Source organism: Bidens hawaiensis, unplaced genomic scaffold (assembly GCF_021521415.1).
Source record: "Bidens hawaiensis isolate Kalapana, Puna unplaced genomic scaffold, B.hawaiensis_p1.1 tig00049950_1, whole genome shotgun sequence".
Taxonomy (NCBI): domain Eukaryota; kingdom Viridiplantae; phylum Streptophyta; class Magnoliopsida; order Asterales; family Asteraceae; genus Bidens; species Bidens hawaiensis.
Window position 1 is genome coordinate 61,685 of NW_027506134.1, and position 15,986 is coordinate 77,670.

At 37.6% G+C, this 15,986-nt stretch overlaps 1 protein-coding gene across 1 annotated transcript; it reads right to left on the reverse strand.

Moving 5' to 3' along the window:
* Nucleotides 1-13,021: 13,021 nt before the first annotated feature.
* LOC143616841 (uncharacterized) lies at nucleotides 13,022-13,444 on the reverse strand. Its single transcript, XM_077089554.1, has one exon. It carries the CDS (start codon nucleotides 13,442-13,444, stop codon nucleotides 13,022-13,024), a length of 423 nt encoding a protein of 140 aa, XP_076945669.1.
* Nucleotides 13,445-15,986: the final 2,542 nt, after the last annotated feature.

Below are 15,986 nucleotides of genomic sequence, written 5' to 3' on the forward strand. Positions count from 1 at the left end.
TTCTCTATATAAGGGATGTTCATCACTCATTTGAAAGGACCTTAGCCTCCAACATATATTTGTGTTTGCAAGCAAGAAGAAACTCTTAGAAGTCACCTCCACTTCCCCCACCTTCCACGGCAGATCTCGAGCAAGTTGGAGAAGAAGATTGAGATGTGAGTTCGCTCATCTTTAAGACCGGAAAACATTAATCTAAACCCACCAGAGGTTAGATTGGTGATTATCCAGTCTCGGTTGAGATATCAAGCCAAGCATATCCCGGGTTAGTTTGGTGCTTTTTCAATGGCGTCATCTGTGAGACATGAAAACGAACCACATCTTTGGTTTTCCGTTGGGCTCTCATATATATTTTTAGGAAGCTCAAAAAGATCCATAGATCTAAAAAGTGCTTCCTGATTAGTACGATTTAGCTCTCAAAAAATTCACAGACCTAAACATCTTGTCTAGTTGACACACACAAAGAATATGATGCACTTTATCTCAAATATGTGTTTTGTGATTATACCCAATTCACATTCTCACTGTCCCACAAATAAAAAAAGGTTCACAAATCCAGATCTAAAAGAGAAATGTCACAATTCATCGGAAAATACCCTGAAAAAGGAGAGTATAACTAGTATAGTGCTTGGTACAACCCAGCTATGCTTGGTACACATTAAGGGTACATATTCTGAATATGGCAGGTTCTCTCTCGTCTAATAGAAATATCACCCAATGTTATGTTTTTGTCATTAGGTATGGAAAATGGGTCGAACACAATATATGTAAATAACAATGTACAAGTTGACATGGAGAAACTCAGGGGGGGCACGGAAGTGAGCACCGCGACCCGCCGATGAGAACTGCGATCCGCACGTCAATACCCGTGAGTCAGCACCATTAGCTCCAACTTCCACGAGTCAAGAGCAAAGCTCCATTAGAGTAGCTTCGACTTCCATGAGTCAAGAGCAAAGCTAGCATAGCTCTAGTGGATCAAGCTCCGGTGACCGCGAGCCACTTGCAAGCTCCAACCGATCAACTTCTGGCTCACGCGAAGCTACGTGTAAACTCCAGAGAGTTAAGTCCGGCCATAGAAGGTCACAAATAAAAATCTACATGCCAACTTGCACGGATCACGATCAAAGCTCCGGTAGAGTAGTTCCGACTTCTGCGGGTCATGAAAGAAGCTTCGGTAGTGTAGTTCCAACTTCCACGGGAAAAGAGAAAACCTCTGGTAGATTAACTCCGACCTCCGCAAGTCACAAGCAACACTCCAGTCAGGGCCGTCTCTCAGAATACAAAAGAAAACCAATGCCTGGGACATGAAAAGTAAAAGACCCTAAAATAGAAACTTAAAAACACTTATAAAATTTAGACCAATAATAATAATAATAATAAAACAAAACAAAACAAATTTTTTTTTTTTTTGCAAAATGATCTAACTAAAACGTATGTATCTTCGCGTTATTCACGATTTGTGTCTTTCTTAACTTGTCTTATGTTTTTCACTTTTACGTTTTTGACTACCGGATAAGTGTTTAGACTTTGGAGGCATACCATCTAAAGAAAATAAATGTTAACATAGCTAATTAACATATAATAAAGCTAACATTAACAAAATAACAAATATAAAATTATTTTACATGAACATATTAAAACAAAAATTAGAGATTAAGATTTATAAGACTTAATCTGGAGGGATATACGAAAGTTAGCTTATTTGAAAATTAATATACGAAACGAAATTAAAATTATAAGACTAATAAGTTAAAAAGTATTAAAGTTAATAACCAGAAATAGCCAAATCAAGCTGGCCGGAATGTCGTCGGAACTTGGAACTCAGAAGTATGATGGCGATGGCCGTATATTGTGGAATGCAGATGGTCGCTGACTCATTGGCCATTGCTACGTTGGAACAAAACCCTCCTCTAGGAATTTTTTTTGTTAACTATGATGGGCCTGGTCCAGAATATATATACACAAAAAAGATTTAAAAGTTCATGGGCCCTCAAAGGGGAGTGGACCTGGGGCTTGAGCCCTCCTTGCCCTCCTCTTTAGCCGGGCCTGGCTCCAGTAGAGTCGTTCCGACTTCTGTTGTCACGAGCAAGGCTCATATAGAGTAATGTCGACTTCCGCGATCACGAGTAACACTCCGATAGAGTAACGCGGACCTCATCGGTCACGAGCAAAACTACAATAGAGTAATGACGACTCCATTATAGCGGGTCGCATGTGCGCTTCTGGCGATTTTACTACGTCATATCAGGCCACAGGCGTGCTCCCGTCGACTCACCTTCACAATAGCGCGCCGCATGTGCGCACCCGCGATTCTACTTCGCCATTACGTCGATTCACCTTCGGCTTTGATACCAATCTGTCACACCCCAATCTAAGGCGGAAATGCCGGGGCGTGAACTGATTTCTCACAGCTCTCAAGGTACTATCATGCAATAATAAAGATGACTATATCTATTAAATTCAATTAAAAATTCAAATAATCAAATACAAAAAATAACTTATTAAACAAACAAATAATACAAATTTAAATCTTGATTATATCTCTTCTAACTTAATTCTTCACTAAATCTTCACCAAATCTTACAACTATTTCAAACAATAACCTGCATATGCGTATAAAATAGAAAGGTTTGTCAACAACACATGTTGAGTGAGTAAAACACCAGTTTAAGACACTACAATAATATTATTTAATAAATAAAGAAAGATGCGAACTGTTCATGTGAGATAAGTAGTTAAGCCATAGCACATAAACAATCAATCGAACCATAAAGAAAGGGCTCAACCAATTCCATATAAATAGACATTGGTTACCAAGCAAGGACTAAACTGTTGCCATAAAAATGGACATCGATTACCAAAGATAGTCGTAATAAATGAGGAACTTCTCCTAAATGCGTTCAAATAAAGAAAGTAAGCAAATAGCAAGTTAGACATAAACTAATATACACACAAGGATTAATAGTTGTGGTTTTGATTACTAGATAATAGATAAATGCTGTAAATACGCATACGTCCCCAAAACGGTTAAAAATAAGTAAAAAGGGGAGTCATTACTCACATGATCAAATATGCAAAGCAGGAATGAATACGACAAGGAAGCAATAATCACACTCTTCGGAAATTATCGACGAGAATCCTAATTACAATAATTACGAAAATAAATATGGATTGAACAAAGAATCTAAACTAGATAGAGTTCTGGAATTTAAGGGTTGAATGTGTTCTTGCGAAAATTAAATATTACATTAATTTATTATCACTTTTATTTATCAAATGTTTATTGAAAATAGCATATTTTAATTATAATAAGTTACAATTATAAGTAACAAATTTAAATAAATATTTATAAATTTTGGAAACATTATATAAAGATATTTGTTTTAAATATATATTTCTAACTAGAAATACATTTAATGTGTATATATATTCTTATTATTAATAAAGATATTTTTTATATTAGTGTTGTAAATAATGGATAATGAATGATAAAATATAATTTCTATATAGAATACGATCTTTTAATAAATACTTAAACTAAACAATTTTATAGAATACTAAGGTATAATATATATTTTAATTATATATTTTACATAGATAATCTTTTTAAATCTTTATTAAAACCTTTATCAAACTTTTAATACTGGTATGTATATACATAGACATATATATATATAGATAGATAGATAAAGGATAGAATATGAAAGTCCTTTATCGTATAATAGGTACGCGAAATTCTGGAACGTCCATCTTCAATAACCATCATAATCCTAAAATCACAATTACGCGAGCCGACCTCCGTCAACCTCTTCGCCCGTCGATTCCTTCCACCTTCACCATCTCCGTTCAACAATTCCGTCCACCATCCACCTTCGCGACCACCATCTTCTTCCGACACAACCATCAATCGTTGCTCACATATCAGTTGATAAAATTGCCCAATTGAAATTGAAATTGTCGAACTAAATGATCAATTAAACTTTGAAACTAGTCAAATTAATCATCAATTTGAAGTTTCAATTAATTAATTTTGAGTTTTACAGAAACCCAGTTGCAGAAGCTCCATATTTTTTTCATATGATCGAATCAATGATCAAGTTAAAGGTCGATTGACGATTGTTTGATGATTATGAGATTATATGAAGTGATTTCAGTGTTCAATATAATGTTTACAGGTGTTTAATTTTTTTTTGTTAGTTTTAGAAGTTCTGAACACCCAGAACTTCTTAGAACTTCTAAACTTTATCAGAATTTCTAAACTTTTTTTGAATACCCTGAACTTCTAAACTTTTTTTAACAACCTGAACTTCTTAGAACGTATTAGAATGTTTATAGATGTTCATTTTATTAACACCCAGATCTTCTTTGAATGTATTAGAACGTTTAAAGATGTTCTTTTTTTGTCAGAACGTTTAAAGGTATTCAGTTTTGTTTCAGAACGTTTAAACAAAATATTTTAAAACCCTAATCAGAGCTCGATTGAGTGTGTTATTTCTGCAATCCCATAATCGATTGATGATTCTAAATACTTCTACACATCAATTCGATTGATTAAAATCATCATTTTGGTGTTTATTTTGGTCAGAACGTTTAAACTTTGAGCCATACGTTTAAACATGAACCCTAATCATAGCTCAATTAAGTGTGTTAATCTGTATTTTCATAATCGATTGACGATTCTAAAGCCTCTTACACATCAATTCGATTAATTAAATCATCAATTTTTGATCAATTTGAAGATTTTTAATGTTCAGTGACGTTCTATTTCAATTTTGGTTTTTGACTTTTGAGATTTCATGCTATAAGTTGTGGTTAGAGTTTTGAAATTGGATGAGATAGATTAAGGAGTCCTGAATTTGGATCGGAATCGATTTTAAATCGATGAATTTTATCGTGAACTCCTGTTTGTGTTATTTACCAAACTGCCACCGCGTGAAATTAAAATTGATGATCAGGAGTGTCGCGTACGTAATGTACGATAAGTCATTATAGTACAATAACTCATCCCTATATATATATATATAATTTTAACCAAGATTGAAACGTTAATTGGCTTATACGTCAGTTTTAATAGAATAACGTTTATTTTATATGTAATATTAACTATATTTAATTTATAAACCCATTTAGATCCTTTAAACAATTAAAGAATAACAAAATAAAATTAAAAAAAAACTGCCATAGCCGGGACTTGAACCCGCACCAATGTCCAGCTCAAACGTAACGATCAGTTGGTTAAATTCAGGAACTGAAATACATAATCAAACAGCGAAAATAACAAATTAGTTTACGAACCCTAGAAATCCAAATCGCTTAATCTGTTAATGTTTTGAGTAATTAAGCTTAGGGTTAACATAGAGTAGATTAAGATGAACTGAAACATTCATTTAATTACCTTAGATGATGATTCAATGCTGATTAATTAGATCTAAGTGCAGCCGGCTAGAGTTAGAACCAGAACACGTACTAAACGGCCAAACTAACTCAATTGAATATGGGGTTTAAGTTGGCGATGATGGTGTGATTTGTAACAACTCGGATCTTTTGATGATAAGCAAATAGCATATTACATGGCCCGTTTTTGTTTTCGAGAAATTTAAATCAATAGAAAATATTATTTATCTTTCTCTCTATTATTATGTTGGCTATTATAATTATTATTTATTGTATTTATTATATAAATTTAACTTTGACTTATATTCATTTTGTACCCTAAACTTAAACTTTTATACATATATGTTTCCACCTTCAACACATGGGGACTAAGTGCAAAATCCACATTTTATAACCCATCAAATCTGTAACCCGGATCCATTACCCAAACCCAAGTACCCATATTCATGATCCATAACCTATCCGCAACCCGTTTAGGATTATTGCACCACAATTTTCGTTCTAAACAAGGAATTAATTTATGTTTGTGATTGCTCTAGCTATTATCGGCCTAACCGACACTATTAATTAAGAAACAATAACCAATATAATGCGTATTGATTATATGTATAAACCGTCTTTAACCCGTAGATCAATATACATCATAATGATCATCAAAATTCAATTAATCGCATGTACATCATATACTAAATCCAGCGACCAAAACCCTGCAGTTAATCAAAGTTTCATAACCTGGATAATCGTTTTCTGGTTCAACCACAGCCGCGATCTGCCGTTCACCATATACCATCATATCATCATCGTTTTCGGTAATCTTCATATGCTTGATATTCGTTTTTGATCTGTAAACAAAAGCCCCAAACCAATTTATTCAATCATGGACGGGTTTATCCGAATTGAAATTCTAGGGTTCTTGATTTAATAAGGGTTTTTGTCTACTGTATTTAAATAAACGCTTTTGTATGTTAACCAACAAACACACCAGCGCAGGTGGCTGGTGTGTGGGCTTGCTAACTCTGTTGAGCCGGCTGCCGGCGTGGGTTCGAGTCCCGGCAGCCGAGCTTTTGTAGCTTTTTATTTTTGTCTAATTGTTTTATTGGTTTTATAAAGTTTATTAGTTAATTAAATTACTAATATTAACATCAAATAACTATTTTTTTACATAAAACCGACACTTAAACTAGTTATTTTCCGAACCTTAGTTAAAATTATATATATATATATATATATATATTAGTTATGAAAATTTATTAAAAGATCATATTTAGTATAAGTATTATTATTTATTATTATCTACTATCTATAATTTAAAATATTTATTTTAAAAGCTTTCTTTAATTAGAATATATAGAAACATTAAATGTATTTTTTTAGTTTAAAATAATTTATCCAAAGTCTTATAAATATTTTTATGTAATCTTGTATAATTAAAATAAACCGTTGTTAAATAAAGTAATAAAAATTAAATAAAAGTTAATAATAAATCTACTAATATTCAATTTTCGTAAGAGTATACCCGATCATCAAACTCCGAACGTTTATCTAGTTTAAGATTCATTGTTGAAAATCATAGTTATTTATATTCCACAATTATTCTCTATTATGATATCTCGTTGGTATTTCCCGAAGAGCTTGATCTACCTTTATCTTTCTTGTTGAATCACTGTCTCTTGCTTGATCGCTAAGGTGAGTAATCACTCCCCTTTTTACTTATTTTTAAACATTTTTGGGGACATGTGCATATCTTATATATTTAACTATATCTAGTATTCAAAACCGCAACTGTTAATCCTTGTGTGTATATCGGTTTATGCCTAACTTGCTACTTGCTTACTTGCTTTATGTGAACGTTGTATGCTTACTTCGGCAACCGATGTCCATTTTTATGGAAACGGTTTAGTCCTTGCTTTGGTAACCAATATCCATTTATATGGATTGGTTGAGCCCTTTCTTTATGGTTTGTTTTCTTTATGGTTGATTATTTGTGTATGTGCTATGGCTTAACTGTTTATTCTCACAGGAACAGTTTGCATCTTTCTTTATTTATTATATAATATTATGGTAGTGTCTTAAACTGGTGTTTTACTCACTCAACATGTGTTGTTGACAAAATTCTATTTATACGCGTATGCAGGTTATCATAGAAATTTAATGCAGGTTGGTGAAGACTTAGTGAAGAATTTAGTTAGAAGAATATTGTAATCAAGAAATATAAAATTTGTATTTTTGTATGAATTACGTATTTGTTTGTATTTGATTTATTTGATAATTGAATTTAATTAATAGATATTGTCATTTAAATATTGCATGATAGTAACCTTGTGAGCTGTGACAATCAGTTCGCGACCCAGCATTTCCGTCGTAGGTTGGGGTGTGAAATGATGGTCCAGACACGTTTAATTGAATTATTATCAATGATTTATAGACGAACCCTATTTGTTTATTGACGGTGTGAAAAGTTAAGAAATAAGATTAGTTATTATTCTTTTTTCCAATTATAAGCTATAATTGAGATCGTTTAAACATTATACATGAATTGGTAAGATCAATTTTTTATTCTAATGAAGATTAAGGACAAAGAAAATCCTAAACGGTTTACGGGGTTTAATATGGAACGGGTTTGGGTTGAGTAAACAGGTTAACGGGTTATTGGATAATAATATAACAATGTTGCTGAATAGTCCTTGTAGTTTAGATATGGTTACAATATTAGATTAAATTATAGTTTGTGTTAAAATTGAATATGTCTCAAAGTATTTTTATATATCAAATAAATTATAATCACAAATAATATTAATATAATATTAACTCGAATAACGTGATGTTTTTATTGATAAAATTTCCCGAACATAAAATGGGTCGGGTAAACGGATAAAATAATAAATTAAAAATCCGAGTTGTTACAGCATGTACACTCCCGACGATTATACTTCGCCGTAGCGGGCCACATGCGTGCTCCCGGCGATTCAACTTCAGTCACCGCAGGTCAAGTATATACTCTAGTGGAACAACCACTGGTCAAGTATAGACTCTGGTGGAATAACCACGGGCCAAGTATAGACTCAAGTGGGACAACCGCGGTCAAGAATAACTTTAGCAGGAAAACTGTGATTCAAGTATAAACTCCAGCGGGACAACCGCGGGTCAAGTATAAACTCCAGTGAGCCACAGCTGGTCGCAGGTAACCACCTACATGCCAACTCTGACTATGGCTGGTTACACGCATGCTTCTGACTTACCAACTCTAATCATCGCGAAATCCACATGCTTTGTCGTGCCAAGTACCGTTCATAGATGGTCATGTGTAAGCTTCAAAGGGCTAAAACACCAAGCAAGACCACATGCGCACCCCCGCATGCACGTTCTTGCGTCCCAATACCGGAAACCATGGGCCGCATGCACATTATCGCAAGCCAACACCAATCATTGTAGGTCAAATACACACCCTGCATGCCAACATTAATCACCGAGGATCAAGTATAACCTCTAGCTGGATAGCCCCAGGTCAAGTAAAAACTCTAGTGGAGCAATTGTGGGTCAAAGACACTCTAGTGTGCCAACGACAATCACCACGGGCCACATGCAAGCTTCAGCGGGTCATTTAGCAGTCTTATAGGACAACAATGATCAACGTCGATCAAATACAAGCCCCACCGGATCAAAACAAGCTCCAATGGGTCAATGCTTGGCTCCACGAGGACATGCAAGCTTCTGTAATGTTCAATATTATTTCTTGATTTTCATGCTAATAATACACGACATATATAATGCAAAAGAAGGAGTGAATCAAGGAGCTAACTAGGAAATACAATCAATCCTAACCAACTATTAAAAATCTAATTAAGTACAAATATACACCAATAATGGTGACAACTCATTATTGGTTAACACTCCCCCGCAGTTTGAGCCGAAGATTGACGAAGGCATAAACTGGACCGAAACCGTTGGAAGAGATGTTTTGGTAGACCCTTGTTGAATATATCCGCATATTGATAGTCAGCGGGAACTTTTAGAACTTTAACTGTACCAAGTCGGACCTTTTCATGAACAAAATGTATATCGAGCTCGACGTGTTTAGTGCGTTGATGTTGCACGTGATTTTCCGAAAGGTATATGGCCAAGACATTGTCACAGTATATGAGTATTGCACTGTAATCGGAATATAGAGCTCGAGAAGGCGGTTAAAGATCCAGCAAACCTCGGCTATGGCGTTGGCAACTCCTCTATATTCGGCTTGGGCACTAGACCGAGATACCGCAGTTTGGCATTTTGAAGACCAAGAGACCACGTTTGTGCCCATATAAAGGCAATAGCCGGAGGTAGATCTTCGTGAGTCGGGACACCCGCCCCAATCCGCATCCGAATATGCCATAAGCTTCGTGGATGGAGAGGGAGAAATGTCAAGGACCTGAGATAAAGTACCTTTGATATAATGAAGGATCTATCTAAGAAATTGAAAGTGTGGTTCCCTTGGAGCATGCATGAAGAGACAAACTTGTTGGACCGCATAGGAAATATCCGGTCGAGTAATTGTGAGATATTGTAGAGCGCCGGCAAGGCTTCTATATAAAGATCCATCCGAAATTACAGTGCCATCAGTGGCACTTAGTTTGGAGCCTGCTTCGACAGGGGTACTTACCGTCTTACAGTTTGACATATCTGCGAGGGAAAGAATTTCGGAGGCATATTGTGATTGAGATAAGAACAACCCTTCTTTTTGTCTTTGAACTGTGATGCCGAGGAAGTGATGCAGCGGACCGATATCGGTCATTTTTAAATTTCGTTGAAAGTGATTGAATAATCGTTCGAAGCAATGCATCACTTTAAGCAGTTAGGATGATATCATCTACTTAAAGTAAGAGGTATGCCATCTGATCACCCTTTTTATAAACGAACAAGAAAGTGTCGCAAATGCTACTCTTAAACCCACACTTCAAAATCTATGCAGCAAACGATGATACCAAGCATGTGGGGCTTGTTTTAAACCGTAGAGTGAACGGTTAAGTTTGAAAACATGTTTTGGGTGTGTTGTCGAGACGAACCCCGACGGTTGGAACACATAAACTGTTTCTTGCTTGTGGCCATGAAGGAATGCATTTTCAACATCCATTTGATGGATTGGCCAATATTGTGACACTGCTAGACTGAGGACCCTCCGAATTGTAGTGGATTTTACCATAGGACTAAACGTGGCATCACAATCGACACCTACCGTTTGACTTTTACCATTAACAATAAGTCTAGCCTTGTACCGTTCCAATGAGCCATCGGCTTTGAATTTATTTTTATATAGCCACATGCACTGAATGATTGGCGCATCAGAAGGTCTAGGTACAAGATCCCATGCATTATTTTCCAAAAGAGCGTTATATTAGTTAGTCATGGAAATTTTCCACTTTGGATCGGTGAGGGCCGTGAGGTGAGATTTGGGTAGTGGAGAAAGAGAAGGGTTGGTTTTTGTGTTTAAAGAAAGAGGGACACGAGGTTTGACAACACCGGGTCGAGATCGAGTTTTCCTGGGGTGAGAGGAGGTGGAGGGAATGGTTGGCAGTGGTATATTAGGTACATATATGGGAGGTATATTTTGATTTGGAGGTGAGCAGGGTGGTTGGTCGTGAGTTGTATTTTGATATGGAGGTGGGATAAGTGTGGGGGAAGTTGGGCCGAAGTGTGGTGAGTTAGGGGGGAGGGGGAGATGGGCGATGGTTGGGTGGTGGTAAAGCAGGGGGGTATTTGGGCAGTTTAATTTGTTGATGGAGGTGAAGGTGGGGCATCTAGGTTAGGTGTAAGAGGTGAAGTAGTTGGTTGAGTGAATATTAATGGAGAGGGGTCTAAAAACGTGTGTGAAGGAAGTGGATTTTGAGGGTTATTATATGGGAAATGCGACTCATCGAAGATGACATGTCTAGAGAAAATGGTTTTACCGCTTGAAATGTCAAGGCATCGGTAGACGCGATAGTTAGAGGGATACCCGAGAAGGACACAAGGGTTTGATCGGGGGCTAATTTGTGATGTCGAGCCGCAGACATGTTAGGGTAACATAAGAAACCGAACACACAGAGGTGATCGTAAGAGGGGGTACGACGGTAAAGAAGAGACATGGGGGAGTGGTTATGGTGTTATTTGGTGGGTGGGTAGTATGTTGCGAATGTGAGAAGCTGTGTGTAGGCCTTCGACCCAAAAGGATGGTGGGAGGGAGGCATGGGTGAGTAAGGTGAACATGATTTCGTTTTTGCGACGAATCATTCGTTCAGATTTCCCGTTTTTTTGGGACGAATGAGGACACGAGATACGAAGTTGGATACTGTGTTTGGTGGCGAAATTTTTAAAGTTTGCGTTGTCGAATTCGCCTCCTATGTCACATTGAAACAATTGTATTTTCATGTGAAATTAGGTTTCAATGTATTTATAAAAGTTGGAAAACTTGTCATAGGTTTCTGATTTAGAAATCATAGGGTAAACTCATGTGTATTGTATATAATTATCCGTTAAAACAATATAATATTTGTATCCGGCATGGCTCAAGATGGGTGAGGTACACAAATCACAATGCAAAATAGCAAATGGTAAGAGAGTATGATTAATAGAATCGGAAAATGGTAATTTGAGACAAGACAAGCAGTGGCGGCGGAAGCATTTGTGGTGAGAGGATATAGATCACTTGAGCTATTATGACGACTCAGGATCGTGCCATCCTTGAAATCCTTCAAAGAGAAACCAAAAGGATCAAATTCAATAGATGTAAATTTATCAATATCGAATTCTCGCACATATATAAGATTTTTAATGATATTGGGATTAAACAAGACTGATTTTAGGTGTAGTGGTTTTAATGGAGTAGGTATGGTGGAAGTTCCCGATCAGAGGACTGGAATTTTATTGTCATTTCCTACAAATATTGACTCAATTGGAGAATATGAGGAAAAAGTAGAAAGTTTACCTTGATCGTTGTTGATGTGATAAGAGGCGCCCGTGTCGAAATGCCATGGATCATCTATATCCCCCGAATCCATAGAAAGTGCATGGACCGCATCTGCTAGTTGAGTGGGCTGAAGATGGTTAACTTCTGCGAGATGGGGTTGGGCATGTTGATTGTTAGAAGTCTGTGTTGCTAAATTTGCATTATTGGATCATGAAGAGGCTATCTTAGGCTGCCAAGGTTGAGCCCACCCTTGTGTTGGGTACGGGCAGGGTGGAGCCCAGTAAGGTGGAGGGCCCAGTAAGGGTAAGGAGCTGGTGGTGGGGTTTAGGGTGGGTAGGAACGAGATTGGCCACGGCTTTCACGCATGTTATTGTTATTATTATGGCTGTTATTAGGGCGATAACCAGAGGTGTTTTCAAGGAGATGACCAGAAGAACAACTATTTTCACAAAAACTTTGTGGCTGGGGTGCGACGGCGGCTGCCACAACTGGAGACGGTGACTTGGTTTCGCTAGCCACAATTATTCTAGCCTCTGATTGAAGTTGTTCGATGGCATTTTCCCATGGCGGAAGGGTGTTTTTGAGGGTAGAACCGATGACATCGTACTCACGAGGCAAACCACAAATCAAATAGATGATCTGTTGGGTGTTGTTGATTGGGCAATCAACTGCCGTGAGTTTATCCGCGAGTTAACGGACGTGTTGACACTAAGCTTCAAGGGAGGGCATGGCGGCAAGAGTCAAATTGGTAAGCTCGTATTGGAGCGTTGCGGCCCGCGAACCCTTGTTATTCATGAACATGTTCTCTCCTCGCTTCCAAGCCTCGTAGGAGGTAGACTCATCAACCAAAACCTGGTCGAAAAGTTTGTCCGAAATGGTCCCGTAGATCCATTGCAAGACTATAGCGTCAATCTTTTTCCAAGCGGGGTACTCAGTGGAAGCAACTTCAGGGGCCGGCGAACCGTCTATGTGTTGAAGGACATCGAACCCTATGGCATGGAGCTTAAAAAGTTTCACCCACGAATGGTATGAAAGTTTCTGGCCATCGAGAGTACGGAGTCGTTGTTGGATATTGGTGACGGTATAGACAAGATGAAAGGTGGTTGGCTTTGGTTCACTTTTATCAGCCATGAGGAATGGAAGCTAAAGGCAGAGAGTGAATCTAAGGATAAACAAGGATGAGCTCTGATATCATGTAAAGTTCAATATTATTCCTTGCCTTTCATGCTAATAATACACGGCATATATAATACAAAAGAGAGAGTGAATCAAGGAGCTAACTAAGGAAATACAATCAATCCTAACCAACTATTAACAATCTAATTAAGTACAAATATACACCAATAATGGTGACAGCTCATTATTGGTTAACAGCTTCGACGGACCAACACCAATCACCGCATGCGTGCTCCCTTAAGCCACCGCTAGCCGCATGGGAGCTCCGCGAGTTAGTTCCAATCCCCCGCAGGCCACATGCAAGCTCCGCGCCGCGCCAACAACGATGGTGGGGGCTAATCGCGTGCTCCGGCACAACATTCCTCGAGCCAACAAATACTTTGCATGCCATCCCCGCCATAACGATGTTCTTTAAAGTGCTACTCTCACTTGTGTATAACTCAAATATTCCAATCAAGAGAGAAAAGCATGATGAAAAAGTCTTAAGACATTCTCAACCTAGCAAGTAAGCATTTCAATGCAAAGAAATGGAAATGGAACGTGAAGGTGGTAGAGTTTAAATGTAAAAGTGAATTATTTAACAAAATTTCACAAAACCCTCCAACTATCAAGCTTATTTAAATCTATAGCTAAAGATTACCAAGACAAGGGTTTATAGAAATTACATGTCACCCCTTACACATGAAGTAGATTCGCGTGTTGTGCGTCAACTCGCGCCTCACACATCTTGCCGAGGACGGACACACTCCTCAATTTTTGAATTATATTCATTAGGGTCTAAAAATAACAAAGCAAAGGAGTTGAGTTATATACATTTCACTCCCTCACATTACAACAAGATGTAGCAAAGATTGAAGTCAACTATGGGAGATCCTCATAATCAGATGGTGTTAGTTTTCTAAAAAAGTAAGAATTATTCATTAACCTCCAACTCAAAGGTTGGGAATCCTAATAATAAACTCATACGGCTATGCGCCGAACTTAAATGTTGGGAATCCTAATAATAAATCCATACGGCTACGTGCCGAACAAAAAATGTTGGGAACCTTAAAATAAACTCATACGGCTATGCACGCCGAACAAGCCAACCGCACAAACTTTATTACGTCGCAGAAGTAAGTCGCCACACGCGCAAGTTGCTCATTACAACTCGAAAGGCGCTATACGCGCCAAGCTTCACTAAGACGCGAAACTCTCGCGCAAAACATCCATCATGTTAAAACCTCTTAAAGCCCAAAGACAAATATACGCACTCCTAATAAGTCCAGAACTCCACCTAACCGCTTACACGCATAGGAGCATCACTGAACTGGTGGACTTGTGGAGGTAGGGTACTAAACCCCAGGTACAACCGTTACTTATTATGTTACGTGCTGTATTTATTACATTTTCGTTGTATACTAACTAAGGCCCAATGGGCTGGGGGTTGTGGAGGTAACCCCTAACCGGGCTTGGTCCAATAAGGCTAGGGTTTCATGATGGTGGCTATGGGGTTCTCTATATAAGGGATGTTCATCTCTCATTTGAAAGGACATTTGGCCTCAAACATATTTTGGTGTCTGTAAACCAGAGGAAACTCTTAGCAGTCACCTCCACTTCCCCCACCGACATTTGGCCTCCAACATATTTTGGTGTCTGTAAATAAGTGGAAACTCTTAGCAGTCACCTCCACTTCCCCCGCCTTCCATGGCAGGTCTCGAGCAAGCCGGAGGAGAAGATCGAGATGTGAATTCGTTCATTTTAAAGAACAGAGAACATTAATCTGAGCCCACCAGGAGTTAGGTTGGTGATTATTACTCTCGGGTGAGATATCAAGGTAAGCCTACCCCGGGTTAGTTTGGTGTTTCTTTAATCGGTTATTTGAAAAACTCGATTTCAGGTATTGGAAAACCCGGTTCTGGGTATGGAACCGGTTCAGGTTTCCGGGTATTACCAGGTACAAATTGGGTTCGGTTACGAGTATAGGTTTTGGTCTTGAAATGCATACCTTATCCGTACCCTACAGGGTACGGGTATGAAAAACCTGGTTCTGGGTTATTCTGGTGTCCGGTTCCAATTCCAGGTTTTTTGTTCACTTAGAGTGGAGTTTATGAGCCTGATTTGTTTCTTATGCCTCTGGCTCGTTTTATCTTTATAAAAGAAAAGAGAGAAGCCAGTTTAGTAAGTTTTGAGATATTTCGTTACGCCGTTTGTCTCTCATGATTTAGATTCAAATGATTGTTAGGGTTTCAGTTGGTTTGGTAGTCTTCTTGAGAGTTTATGATATAGATCAATGAGACAATGATGACCCAGATTTGTGTATTTGTTTTTTCGGTGGTGATGTAATGTTTGTCTTTGGATATTTATTTGGTTGAAGATTAGTTTGTATTACGATCATGTTTGAATAATAAAAGTCAAAACATAACTTCTGAGAGTCTGGCCCATTTAACGTGTGTATCATGTGTATGCGTAATTGTTGGAGAATAATTTATAAATTTAAGGTTTTCTTGATACTCAT